The sequence below is a fragment of the Apaloderma vittatum genome, unplaced genomic scaffold (genome assembly GCF_000703405.1).
Source record: "Apaloderma vittatum isolate BGI_N311 unplaced genomic scaffold, ASM70340v1 scaffold8703, whole genome shotgun sequence".
NCBI lineage: Eukaryota > Metazoa > Chordata > Aves > Trogoniformes > Trogonidae > Apaloderma > Apaloderma vittatum.
In genome coordinates, this window is record NW_009707463.1 from 12,438 (window position 1) to 26,257 (window position 13,820).

Sequence of the window (13,820 nt, forward strand, 5' to 3'; positions counted from 1 at the left end):
GGTTTTTTTTCCCTTTGATGGGTACATGTGGCGAAGGAAGTATCCAGCAGTCTTGGAGATATTGCAAAGTTCCGTAACTGTCAGAGACATACTTCTTTTCTAATTCCACAAAACAGATTTTTTTCCTGGGAGACAGGGCAGAAGGATTTCAAGAGAAGGGAATCCTATCATATGCATGGAATCAGTTTGCTTTGAAGATGATTCTAATCTTCCTCCTATTCATGGAAAAGTAAAATAAAACTACATATGCAGTCATTGAAAACGTTTGTCCCCACCCCTGGACAGAATGGAAATCTAAACCTCGCTTTGTTCAGTCCATGCATATGTGAATAACATCAAAAACTCCCACAGGGTTTAGTAGAGCTGCTGTCCTGCTTGAGGTTTTTTTGTGGGACCATGTCCGAAATATTAAGCCCTGCTTGGTGACATGCACAGTTGTATTCCGGGAGGTATCCTGCAGCATGTGCTTTATAGTCGACACACAGAGTGCTGAAAAGGCAAGGAGTTACTAATATTATTTTGCTTTTGCTTTCCTAGAGCATCTTTCATCCAAGGCATCCAAAGCACTTCATACAGGCCAGTGTATTAAGCCTGGCAACAGGGCTGTGAGGTAAGGAAATTGCGTGTTTTGGTTGGGTTTTTTTTTTTAACTCTGTAGATAAAGTAGTCAAGGCATTGGGCTGTGGTTTGTCCAGGATCACCACAGTACAGTAACACCTCTGGCCTCTCAGTCCTTCAACACAAGTCTCTTCATTTAAGGGAGTTCTCAGATCACCTTCCTCTCCCGTGTAATTTCCTTGATGCGTAAGAATCCCAAGTTCCGTTTTTTTGAATCAGGTGCTCAGGTTTACACCTTTTAGACTTCTTTAATATTTCAGAATGTGAACGTTACTTTTTGTGTATCAAAGAGCTTTGGCACCTTTGGTAGCTCGGTCCTTTAGCACAGAACAAGGACCACCAGCTGGAAGTGCTCCAGTTTGAGGAGAACCACGTGTGGTGCCCGCAGCAAACCGAGTGTCCCAGAGGGGAAATGGGATTTGGGAAGTGCTGAATGAATCTTGGTTTCAATTGGGAGTCCTGGGTTTGGGCTGTCATCTGTCCTCAGGGTGGCTCCAGCAAGGGGATGGTTTGTACTTGCAGTCTGTTTAGCACGCAGCTTAGATTAAAAATGTTATTGCACAGTTTTGAAGGTTTCATTTTTATTTTGGGTGGGATAGCACCATCTGGTAAAATCAAGCAACCATACTTACACTTCAAGTCTTTTGAAAGTTAAAGAAAATATTCTAACTTCTTGTAGAATTTCCTTCATTCTAAATTCAAAATTTTTTTATGCTCTCACCTTCTGCTTTGGTTTAAAAGACCTTTTTATTTTTTTTTTTTTGTCCTTCTAATGTCATTCTGCAGAATCTGAGTTCCTGATAAAACTGTGAGACTCAGTCTTTTAGCTCAAAGTTCAATTGGCTTTTGGATGCCCTTAGGTCCAACTGCCCTTTTACATGGAATTTTTATTGTTAATCTTCTATTATTGGGGGAATTATTTTGCAAACAGACCAATTCAATTGCTCCAAGCTCTGAAACCTGTCAGGCTAGCTTTTATTCTGATTGCTTCTGATAAGGAGCTTTGGTAAGAATGCTGTGCCTTCAGCAAGTTAAGAGACTCACCTTGGAGGGGAACAGCTTCAAGGTCCCAGGGAACGTATGGTTCTTTCAGCTCGTCATGAAAAGGGACGCTAGGGTTGAAAATTAGAATCGAAACTTTGAATTGGATGTGGGACTGCACAACGAACCGGCGGAAATGACTGCGTTATATGCTGAGTCTTTGTTTCCCTGCATAATGATGACTTGAAGTTTGCCGCTTTTGTCGCTGCTTTGTTTCCCATGTTTTGATCGTAGGAAGGTATGAATCCTACTGCAAACTTTATCAAAACCCTTCACCTCTTTTTCTGTCGCCCATGTAAACAGGACACAAATAGGAGCCTGATCTGTCTCAGATGCTGCTCTTGACAGAAAATAGTAATCTCTATCCTGTTTGAATGAGAAGATACTGAGAGGTGATGTGCAGTCGAGCTGATGAGACTTCTCGGGAACCACACTCCAAAGCAATTCTGTTTTCCAGTCACACCCTTTCGAGAAAAGAAATAAAAAAGGCAGCATTTTAGAAAACATATATTATGCTTTTCCTCTACTTCAGTGCCAGCTACCTTATAGGACACAATATAATCTTGTAGTGAGCAGGGACATGCTTAAGGGACAACTCTCTCCTTTTAAGAGCTCCTCAAGAAAAGCATTTTCAGCACCGTTACATAACGTGTTAAGAAGATTTGCTATAATTCCATTTCAAAGAGCTTATAGTAAGTAAATGTTTTTAGCGTTGTCTGTAGAACTTACACAGAAAGTGTCTGTTCATCAGATGGAGAACGGAACCTTTCTGAGAAACAACTTCTGCAGGAGCACATCGGGTAGAGGAGCGTTTGCAAAGCACCGAGAAGGGGCTGCTGGGTCTCAGGGCAGCTGAGCAAAGGGAGAGTTCAAACAGATCTTTGTTCCTACAGCATTTTTGTAAATTATGTGCATGGGTTTTGTTGTGCTGCTTATGAGGGTAATGTTATAAGCCAAAGGAAGCTTCAGACCTGCTTTTGTATTCATGTAAAGTGTCGCAGGATGATAGCTTTTACTCCTCTGGACAGAAAAATCTCTTCTGTAGCAGGGTTATTCTCTTGTTCTTTTTCTTTCAAACAGTGTGAGCTGAGGTTTTTTTGTCGGGTGTTTTTTTACCTTCTTCCCAGGGAAGGATAGCTTTCCACTAACACAGGGAGTTCTGTTTTCTCTGTCAAATACAACTGCTCTCAAGTAGGGTAGGCTTTTTGTATTTTGTCCTAGAAACAGAGCGTTTCATTCAGAGATAAGGCCTCTCTCTGCATCTAGGTTCCTTTAGTCACCTGACGGAGCCATTGGTAACTTTTTAGGCTGCTTTAGTCTGCATTCCTGAAATGCCTTCCTCCTGGCACTGCAGTTAACAGCTTCAGGATCGCTGCTTGCCACCCCATTCCCTGGCGGCTTTCTGCTGGCCGTGCCCTTGGATGCTGCCTGGAGTAGCAGGAAAGCAGAGTAAACTGGCTTTTTTCTCGAGAACACAAATTTTTGCACCTGTAACCATCACTGAGGATGTCATTCGTTGTGGAATCATGAGCAGGTAAAAAAAAAAATTAAAAAAATCTGTGTCTGCAGCTTCCTGAACTTGTGTTTTTGGATTTGGGAATTGCTGTGTAGGAGTGTGGCTGTCCTGATCTCTGTGCTCACACCATCCCCTCCAGCTGGGTGGCTGGTGAGTGAAACCGTAGTAGTTGTCAGGAGGATCCCAGCTGGTCATGCTCTGGGGTTTGCAATCTCCCTAGCTCTCTTCTGCTTCTGTCTTGTTGCAAATAGTCAAACTAGAAGTCCTGTGTAATGCTATTAATAGATTTGGGAAAATTAATGAAAAAACAACCACTAAACTTAATTTGACTTGTGGCAGATCAGGTGCAAGGTGCTGTCTATGCTATTTAAGTAGAGATTGTCTCATCGAGTTATTTCCAGAAGGGTCTCGATGGTTTGAATTGGTCCCTTATTTGACATTTTCTCTATTCTTGAAAAATAGCATGAAATAGAGTAAGGGGGCTTGAGGATACCCTGCACCTCAATTAAGTGATCTGGGTTGTGACAATGTAGTACTTTGCTCATCAACTCAAGAGAATAACCTCGAGTAGCTGATTGGGAATCTCCATGGGCCGTCTGCAATCCGTGCTTGGTGGTAGATCTCTTCCCAGCCTCAAAACCAGTAGTTACTCTGTATGACAGGAATAAGTGAAAACAGAGGGCAAGTCTTTTTGTTTGTGCCTGACATTTGCATTTTAATAGAGGTTCTCCTGTCAGGCGAGCCCCGGATTAGATATGTGTCTGCCGTGTGCTGTGGCGAGCAGGATCCCTCTGCCTGCCCTTGGGGTGACCGCAGCCGTGCGCTGCTCTCGCAGGTTCTTCCTAATCGAGCCTGTGTGGGATGTGTGGTGATGTTCTAGTCCTTGTCACGCCCAGCCAGCTTCTTCATCACTCTGCAGCCTATTTTTCATATGATGCCCTTTTCTCTGATATTCTACTTCAGCTAGCAAGTCAAATCTCAGACATTTCTCTTTCCTCCCTACAAAGCTACAGGGGAATTTTACTCGGAAGCACAGGTCAGGTCATTTAAACGATGTCCACAAACGAAGGCAGGCTGAGCCACTTCTAGCAACTGCTTTTCCAGCATGTGACATCTGAAGTGGACTCAAACTCTTGCGTTAATGAGTGGCATATTCAGTGTCATAATCTTGTCAGCTAGACAGTCATACATCTCCTCTTCCTGCACAGACACCCCTGGTGGCTGGCTGCTGGTGAGAAGGGCTGGAAGTGTAGTGCAATGAGGAGCTGAGGGTGGAGGGACTGCGCTTGTCCCCTTCCTACTGGTAGGGCCATCGTGGAGACCCTTGGAAAACTCAAAGGCAGGTATTTTCCGCCTGTATGGGTTTGTACCTGCCTGAGTGAAGCTCAGGGATGGTGTCCAAGCTCCATGGGCTGTTGTGGGCTTGAAGGACCCTGTGCTGTTGGTCCCTTTCTGGAGCGCACAGAGGTTGGCCATGAAGACCCTCACTTTGAAGGTGTCTGAGCAGAGGGGATCCATTAGCGCAAGGCACGAGTCCTGGCAGTCTTGGGATAGTAAATAGCACTTCTGTGGTATTTTGAAAGCAAACGCCTATAGTTTAAGGGAAATGTCTCCTCTGTGGATGCTTTAAACATGAGGCACAAGTGCAGAGCTGTCCTCTTCCAGGAGTGTGTGCATGGTGCCGAGCCTGGCCGCTCTTGGCTCAGCTTCTGTTAAAATCCCCTGCCAAGAAGTGCATAGTTTGAGCTCTGCCGAGTGTTTGTTTTGCACGAGTTGAAAAGACTGCAGGGATCATTTTTGGAAACAAAACTCACCATTTTTCTAAACAAAAGTCATTATCTTCTCAAACTTGCTAATAGTGTGTTTCTGGAGTCAAGGCACAGCAACCTGGAAAACGAATGAAGCAGCTTCACCCACCTCCTGCAGCTCTGCCCTGCTACTGACCACAGAAGGGTGAATTGTCATCCTTGTCAGTCAGTCTGGTCACCGTCCCGCTCAGACAATATGCCTGAAGTGGAAAAAAACCCCACCAAACTTGGGTTTATTTATTAGAAGTTATGAAAAGTTTAGTTAATTTTAAGTTACTTAGTGTCTGAGGGCAAAAGGTCCTTCAAAGCGCAGTTTGTGGTACGTGCTTAAGGATGTCCCTGGATCAGGGCATCCTGTGTGCTGCTTACACACAGCATTTAAAAATCTTTGCTAAACTGGAATATGTCAATTAATGCATTTGCTAATTGTCCCACTCACTGGTTTTTTTTTTAGACTGGGGCCAAGGAAGTCTTAAATGCACCCCAAATTATTTTTTTTGCATAAAATTGATTGTTAGTCCACATGATTGTTCCTGTTCTGTCCTCATCCAACTCGTTCATGCCCATGGTACGTGCCGAGGTCCGGCTGAGCGGCAGCAAGCGCAGCCATGCATCATCTGTTCGGGCTGGTTTTGGCACAAAAAGACCTTTCACGTGCAGGGGACCTTTTCTCCTTGGAGGATGCCGAAATCGAAGGAAGCCTCTCTGAAGCTCTTGAACAAATAAGAATAATTAGTTCAACTGCGGTGAGTGAAACACTGTCCTTAATAATTTTTATTGTGAGATCAAATGTGTAATGAAAATATTAAAAGGTGGGAACATACACAATTTAAGCTTCTAAAAAACCCAAGAATGCCAAGCAAAGGATAAGATTTGAAAATGTGGTAATCAAATGCAGTTTCTGCTAGCTGGATTTCCTTTAAAGATATTTCAAGTTCACCTTTATCATAATTTTTATGAAGTAGTTATTTAAGGCATGTTAAAGGTTAACAGGAAGCTACAGATACTGTTTGCAGCAGGAAGCGTGCTGAATGATGGTAGGCTCTCACGGGTTTTGGTAAACTCAAGATTCTGCCCCCCCTCCCCAAACAGAAACAACTCTTAATACTTCCCGCTTCCAGTCTGCTGAAGGGAAAAAAAAATAACCTTTTCTGAGCCTTCGGGTGGATATTCAGTTAGGGACACGTACCTGTTCCCACAGCTGCACTCTTCTGACACTTCTTATAGCACGTGATTTTAGAAATCAGTTTTGGAAACGTGCAAACCTGAACCGAGGGCACAACGTTGTTACAAACCCGCCGGCCTGCGCTCAGCTCTCAGCAGTGATTCCCACCAGAGGGCTCTGGAGATCGGGGATCCTGCCGTCCGAGCGAGCTGGGCTTGAGATCTGATTTTCCCGAAATCTGTGGAATTTGGCAGCAATGAGGACAGGACCACTCTGCTCTCCGTGTCGTGCACAGCCAGAGACTCCTTCCTTGCTCACCCCTTTATCAACACATAACCTTATGCAAAAGAAAGCGGGGGGGGTTGATGGTGTGGTGTTTTTTTCTGGTTTTTAAGGTGGAATAGGTTACACTGAGGGATTTCATGTTCAGGGTCCTTTGGTGTGGCATCTGTGTTGGTAATTATGGGGGATTACAGGAATTTGTGATAAAGCCCTCTTAATTAACTTCTATTCATGATACATCAATACTAATTGAAACTAACCATGTTTACATCAGGGGCTTGACGCGATTTGAGATTTTGGGGACCATGCTTTTGACTATATGTATGACAGATATAACAATTCCAGTTTCAGGTTTAGGACAATTACAGGAGAAGAGGCTCGTGCGAGTGTTTCTAAGGTGCATGACTGCAATTTCTGGTTAAGAAGGCCATGCTTCAAAGCAGACTAATAAAATCATTTGATAACATAATCCATACCTTTACAGTAATGAGAATTAAGACCTAAACCAGAGTTGTCTATGGGATGACTACTTTCTGTGTTTAATGTGATGGGCTGCCTAATTTCTGCATTTACGACACTAAATGTTCATTGCAAAGGTGGAAGTGAGCAAACAGACACTGTACCTTTACAGAAACTTTGTGTCTCCAGGTTAGTTTTGCGGGGTCCTCAAAGGAGATGAGCATTCACTGGAAAATGTCTTTTCGTTTCGAACCAGGACTACCAGACCAACGACAACGACCAGGCTGTGGTGGAAATCTGCATCACGCGCATCACCACCGCCATCAGGGAGACAGCGTCCATTGAAAAGCACGGCAGAGCCCTCGTGGCTCTCTGGGAGTCGTGCCTAGAGCACAACCTGCAGCCCTCTGGAAAAGATGAGGACACGCCGCATGCCAAAATCGCGTCCGACATCATGAGCTGTATCTTGCAGGTAAGACGGAGCTGAAAGCAAGGGTGGGCGGGCAGGGTCAGTCGTTGGCTGCTCAGTTTTATTTTTTATAAAATGCCGTTGCACTTTGTTTTCTGAGGGAGTGGTTGTGTTTTTTTGAAATCAAGAAGATGACCCCAGGTGTTAATGTATATTATGACACATATATGGCATCCACTGCAGTGAACCACAAGTTTTGGCAGCTTCCTTATCTTTAGAAGCATCTTCACTGCTTAGTGCCAGATTTCACTGATTTTCTATTAATTCTATGTATTTGCGTTTCGTGTAAGTGGGAGACACAGGACTGTAAAACACAGTGGAGAGACTCACAGAGAAACCTACGTGCACAGTTATCTAACTGGTGGCAGAAACCCGGGTTGTTTCCAGAGATGTGGCTCTAATTGTTGGAGATTGGCTCCACGTCAGATGGAGAAACAGTTGCAATAAAGCGCTTTTCTCTACAGACTGCTCTGGGGTGGTGTTTGCAGTACACCTGCTGTTTCAGAGTTGCTTTTTTTTACCACTGCCTCTTAAATCAGATGCTTGTGGCTTGGGGGTTTTTTTGGTTTTGTTCTTTCAGTATAAAAATTCAAACAGCAGAGGCACAAGTACATCACTGTCCCCCGAAAGGTACCGCCTGGCCCCTCGTATGATAGGTCATTCTATAAACTCACTGAAATTCCTCATCTAGTTTGGCTGAATGCCTTTAAAGTCCAAAAGAGGGGAGGGTGCATCAGGGGGTTGCGTCCCTGCTCCCTTCCCCTGTGACTGACTGACCTCGGTAGGAACCACAATTTCTGATGGGCAACGCATCCCGGGAAGTGTTGGATATCTCCCTTTCTGTCTCACGTCCCTGGAGATGAGGCAATAAATGGGTTTGGATGCCAACAGCAGCACAACTCAAACTTCCAGTACATTGTAAAAATCATACTTTGTCTTGAGAAGTTTAGGAAAAAGCTACTGCAATGGGTTGTCTGAGCTTTCAGCTTGTGCTGCCGGCAACTGTGTGCCTAAATCAAGCCAGCTCGCATCCAGATGTTTTGGGGATTGCCCTGTGTTGCCGATTACTTCAAGAAACAAGTTTATTGAAGTGAAATGAGAAAGTTATAAAAGTACATTTTACTGCTCCCTGAAACGGAGCTATTATCAGCAAGTTGTTTTGCATAAAAACCAGAAAGAAGGCATAAAATAAGTTTTTATACGGTATGTGGGGGATAGTTGAAGTAGTAATGAATATCTGACAGCTGGGTCGAATCTCACAGCATGTTTCTGTTGATATTAGCAGCAGGGAGGTCCCCCAGGCTTGCAAACATCGCTGTATCATATTATTGAAATCTGTTTTTCATTGTCACCTTCACATTTTCATACACGTACATTCATGCCCCGTTATTTATAATGGAACAAACGAAACCTTTCTCCTTCCATCTGAATAAGCAAGCCTTTTCTTAACTAAGTATTCTATATTTATTGAAGGGGGAAAAAAACCCCAAGCCCCAAACATTCTTTGGAATTTTCTTAAATCTTTTAAATCCTAGTCAGAAAGCCAAACCTTATCTTCCCATTCTTTCTGGAGTCCTAGAGTATAACTTGGAAGCAGAATTTGGCTCCTACTCAGCCTCTCAGCCCAACGTGACAAGGCATTGTGTTGATTTAAACATGCTGCTGTGCAATTCTCTATTCATTTTTTGTATAGCCTAGGCCATAACAGGGTATATGGGATAACAGATTTGGTTTTTTTCAGGCCTGAACTAATTTTTTTTTTCCAGTGCTTCTTCAGAAAGAGCACGTGTTAAGCCTGGGCTGCCTTTCTTTGTGCTGTTTTGTTGCTCTCCAAAACATCTGGGTTCCAGTGGTTGCCTGTGATTTCAGATGCTAATTAAATGCAATCATAGGGCGGAATTATTTTTCAAAAACAATGACGTACTCCGGTTTCAAAGAGATGTTCAAAATGGAACGAAAAGGAGAGAAAAGCACTGATTAAGGAGGCTCCAGAGAGAATGTTACACATAGACATATCCTACTAGTTTCAAGGGCAGTTTCGTATGGGCACTTGGTGGGTGATAGGTGTGTATAGTTTGTGCACACAATTTCACATATACAAATAACTGCAGAAAACAGTGCTGTGTAATAAGTGTCCTGGCAGTTAACATTTAACTCATGCATTTAATGTTTTTTTTTTCTCCTCTCGCAGAATTAAAAAAAATAGGTATGTTATTAGCGTTTCCTGGGGCGGTAGTTTTAAATTTCTTTACTTGCCCTTTCTTTGAAGTCTGCCTTCAGTGGTGCTACCAAAACATAACCTTTCTTGACGAGTTTTTCTTTTTCTTTTTTCCCCTCTATTTTTGTTTTTCTACTCTGACCAGCATGAGACTTTATTTGAATAATTCTTTTCAGCTGCTTATTTTTCAGTGCTTTTTTTTTTTTTTTAATAGAATTACAATCGACCTCCAGTAATGGCCTTGGCTGTCCCAGTGGCGGTGAAATTTCTTCAGAGGGGCAACAAGGAACTGTGCAGAAACATGTCGAGTTATCTCTCCTTGGCTGCAATTGCTAAAGCAGATTTGCTGGCTGATCACGCTGACACCATTGTCAAAAGTGTCCTTCAAGGTATGCACGCACGGAAACTTTGGATTTAGTCCTGCAGCAGGCTCACCCTTAGGTCAGTTGAGCTGTATGAGGCATACATACAAAAACCCCACATTCTATGCAAAAAAATTTATATATAAAGCAGACATGGTAAAATGTGTTAGACACAATCTAATATCGGACTATATCAAAGAAGACTCTTCAAGAATATGTGAATTTACTGAACTTTGTGGACTTGGGAAGCTTCCTTATAGATTGGATGACCCACAGGGCAGGAAATACATCTGTACTTGTTAGTACACCTCACTAATGGACTTCAAATTATAAAGCCATGATATGAGGCACTGGTTACCGGGCTCTTATCCTTTCTATTGGTATCATTGGCAACACTCCAAAATATAAATGGGGGTGAAATGAATCCCATTCCGCAGCAAAAGAATCAGATGTAAGATATGAAAGCTTTGTAGTGGTTCTCTAATTTTGCTGATGTTGTTAGCTTTACCTAGAATAGTGTTGCTAAACTTGGTACGATTTACTGTTGTGGTTTAAAAAGCCAATAATATTCGTACCTCTACAAAAGGAAGTTTGATTTAGTCAAAGTAGAAAAGCTCACAGTATTTGTTGCAACAAGACGCTACTGCAATAGTATGTTTGTCTTCAAGTACAAGTAATAGCGATAAATAAGTAGCAATAGCTGTCTAACTATTCCAAGGACTTTTTAAAGATGTTAAGCCCTCAAATTAAATGCCTGCATTCAGTATTTATTAACAAAAATGGTGTATTATGGAGGGATACCTAAGCCAGAAATGAATTCTGTGCTTAAGATGTGGCAAGAGCTTGTGTGTTTCAGTCTCCTTTATTTAAGGACAAATATGTGATAAACATGATAAATGTGTGACCTATGTGATGATAATGAGTTGAGTCAAAAAACAGAGTATTACCAACAATTTACAAAGCCACATGATTAATTCTTTTAAGACTTGTGACATTACTATTTATGTGTTAAAATGGTGTGTTACCACTTGCAACTCAGTGCTGCTAACAGAAGGAAAGAAATGGTACAGCCATAGGTTTAGGAGAAGCGATACATACCCACGACCGAAGGTTTCACCACGACTGTGCCAGTTCGTTTTTGTGTATTTCTGTTATTCTACCAGCAGATGTTGCTGTGAACATCAGGTTTGGAAATTTCAGGCTGGAAGAGGGCGAAATGCTTCGCTTTGTGTAGTGACTTAACTGCGCTGTGTGTAATTTGTTTTGGGGGCATGCAAAGGTTGGTTTGCAGCAGGCTGAGAACCGCGCTTGAGGACTGAGTGTTTGCTGAGGGCAGAAGGGAAGTGAGGGGATAAGCTGCTGGGGATGAATTTCCAAAGCAGCGTGGAGACAAAGGGCCTTGTTCTGGTGCTCACAGACAGCGCTCAGCCTCATGGCACCAGCAGGCTGATAGCAGACTTTGGCCCCTTGCCTGCGAGCGCTTGGGAGCTAACTGGATTTTATTTTTTTTTGATTACTTGGGGCAACTGTTTGGCTGTATAATCAGCTTCTTATCTTATTAGCTAAAAAAGAGCTGTTTAGAAAGAGCAATAAACCACTCTGTGCCACTTAGTGTGAACTCAGCTCCTAAACATGCAAATGTCTATGCGTGACCTTGTGTTGGCGTGAGGCATCGGGCAGATTTACTCCTGCCCCACCTTGCAGAGGAGCTCGAGCGAGGATGTGGATGCCGCATTCGGCAGAGGCTTCTTAGAGACCAGAACTGAGCTCAGTAACGTGCTCCAGGCACGTGTGTCTTCGTGCTCTCTCCTTCCTTTCTATGCTTGCAGAACAAGAGCAAAGTCACAGGGGCTTTCCCATATTTGGAACCCAAACTCCCCCAAAATACTGCTTCCTTGGTGTTTTCTGACCAGGCAAATAGGGGTAAGCCAGGAAGGAAAGAGAGGAGCATGTTAATGGAGGTTACTCCTGCTTCTGGGCAGCAGGGGACTAGACTGGGAAAGCTTTGCTTGCCCACAGAGGTGACAAGTGATGAGTGAAGGGGTTGGAAATGAGAGAGAGTTTTTCAGCTGAGTCACTGAGAATGAAGGGACTGGCATGTGGTCACCTGCTGAAGCCGAACGGAGATAGGAAGAGGCTGCTTCCAAGACAAAGTGTTTCAGGTGTGAGGCACAGTAAGGAAAGCAGCCGGGAAGGACTTCTGGGAAGCTTTCTGAGGATTTTGCTTTCTTCTGCTGCGTTTCACGGCCATTTGTTTCCGTTTAACGGAGGGTGCTGTACAGAAAGAGGATTTGAGAATGGTTTTTGCCCTGGCACAATGTTGGGACCTCGAGTGTGTTTTTGTAACTGAGGATCTGTTTTTCTGGCTGGCAGCAGATGAGCTGAGGTAATCTTTCATTGTTCTGCGGTTCAGGTTATTTGCAGACATTTAGTACGGGATTTTTGTTGTGCTTACTGCTACAAAGTACTTGTATTTCAGATATGTTTTTATTGCAGGGTAATAGGAGAAATTCCAGCAATCAGAGCAGTTATTTTTGCCTTAAACAGCATTGCCAAAGCTTCGGAGCAGGTCGTATAACTTTAGGTGTGAAGCACAACCCCCTAGAATGACACAGCAAAGTGGAAATTACCTTGTCACAGCTTTTTCTTACTGCTTTTTTTATTGCGAAAGGAAGGATCTGGTAGCCACATCGTATTTGGGAGTAAGTACAGCAGCAACATGTGGAGAAACTTCTTAAAGTGTATTCTTAGAACATCTGTAGAGATTGAGAAAGAGAGAAGCATATGAATGGAGCGGAAGGGTGGCCTGCTTCTGGTGGGATTAAGAATTGCTTTGAAGAAGACATTCGCCGTGATAACTTGTTCAGAGGCTTCAACAGGTAGTGAATAATAGTTCTTGTCATAAATGGCTACATATCCAGCGAGTAACTATTAATCATTGTCTGTCTCTGCTCTGTTCTCTACACGCGAATCACTGCTGGTGTCTTCGCTCTCTGCTCGCGCATCTGCTCCTCATGCCCTGTATCTAGCCCTGTGTGTTTTATGGGATTTTGGATAAGCTTGTGACCCCAGGAGAAGAAGGCTGCTGCCACTGAATATTCATCAGCTTTGCCTTGTACAAACCTCCTGTTAGCACCACCGGAGCTGGTTACTTTGGGTATCTAAATGTGTCTTAAAACTGAGCGTGTCCTTCTCAGGTGGCCAGTACTACGCATGGGGTACTGATTGATTTTATTATTATTTTTTTTTTATTTAATATGGGGATATCTCAAAACCAATCCTTCCTACAGCCTCAGGCCAACAAGTGACCATGTCTGTGTGGGGTGACAGGCCTTTAAAGCTGTCTCTAGCTAATGCTTGGATTTTGATCCTCTGAGGGTCTCTCCATTTGTATGAGATGTTGATATCTATGGGCTTTTTTTCTATTGGCAGTTGAACTATGTGGTTCAAAACATGGAAAAACTCCCGACTGGTACTTTTAGTGTTTCAGTTCATGAGAAGTGTGGAAAGTTTCAGTTTAGTAAGGTAACTTTATTTACAGACCAGCTTTATAAAAATAATTTCAATAAAATTATTACAAAGTCAATTTACAATATAATACAGCTGCACTTTCTCCAAACGCAACATCAGATTATGACAGGAAATATTACTTTGATATGTCAGGTCAATCTGTGGCATAAATAATGCTTTTAAACAAGGAGCTAGTTTTGTTACAGTCTACAAATCACTAACAACGATTAATAAACAACACGTTTCATGGCTTATGTGGTCCCTCCATACAATTCACATTAGCACTATAAAAACCAAGGACTGGAGGAGCCTGATGTGCAGAGACTGCTCAGCCGGGTACCCGACGTGTTTGCTCCAGCAGGGATGCCAGGA

At 43.0% G+C, this 13,820-nt stretch overlaps 1 protein-coding gene across 1 annotated transcript in view; it reads left to right on the forward strand.

Annotated features, from left to right (window-relative positions):
- Positions 1-5,591: 5,591 nt before the first annotated feature.
- Positions 5,592-13,820, forward strand: part of VEPH1 (ventricular zone expressed PH domain-containing 1) — a gene marked incomplete at its 3' end in the record, with an annotated part of 41,264 nt that continues 33,035 nt past the window's right edge. The window contains exons 1-3 of the mRNA XM_009866203.1: positions 5,592-5,729; positions 7,146-7,361; positions 9,791-9,965. Coding sequence (XP_009864505.1) covers positions 5,592-5,729; positions 7,146-7,361; positions 9,791-9,965 — 529 coding nt within the window. The remainder of the gene's footprint in view (positions 5,730-7,145; positions 7,362-9,790; positions 9,966-13,820) is intronic.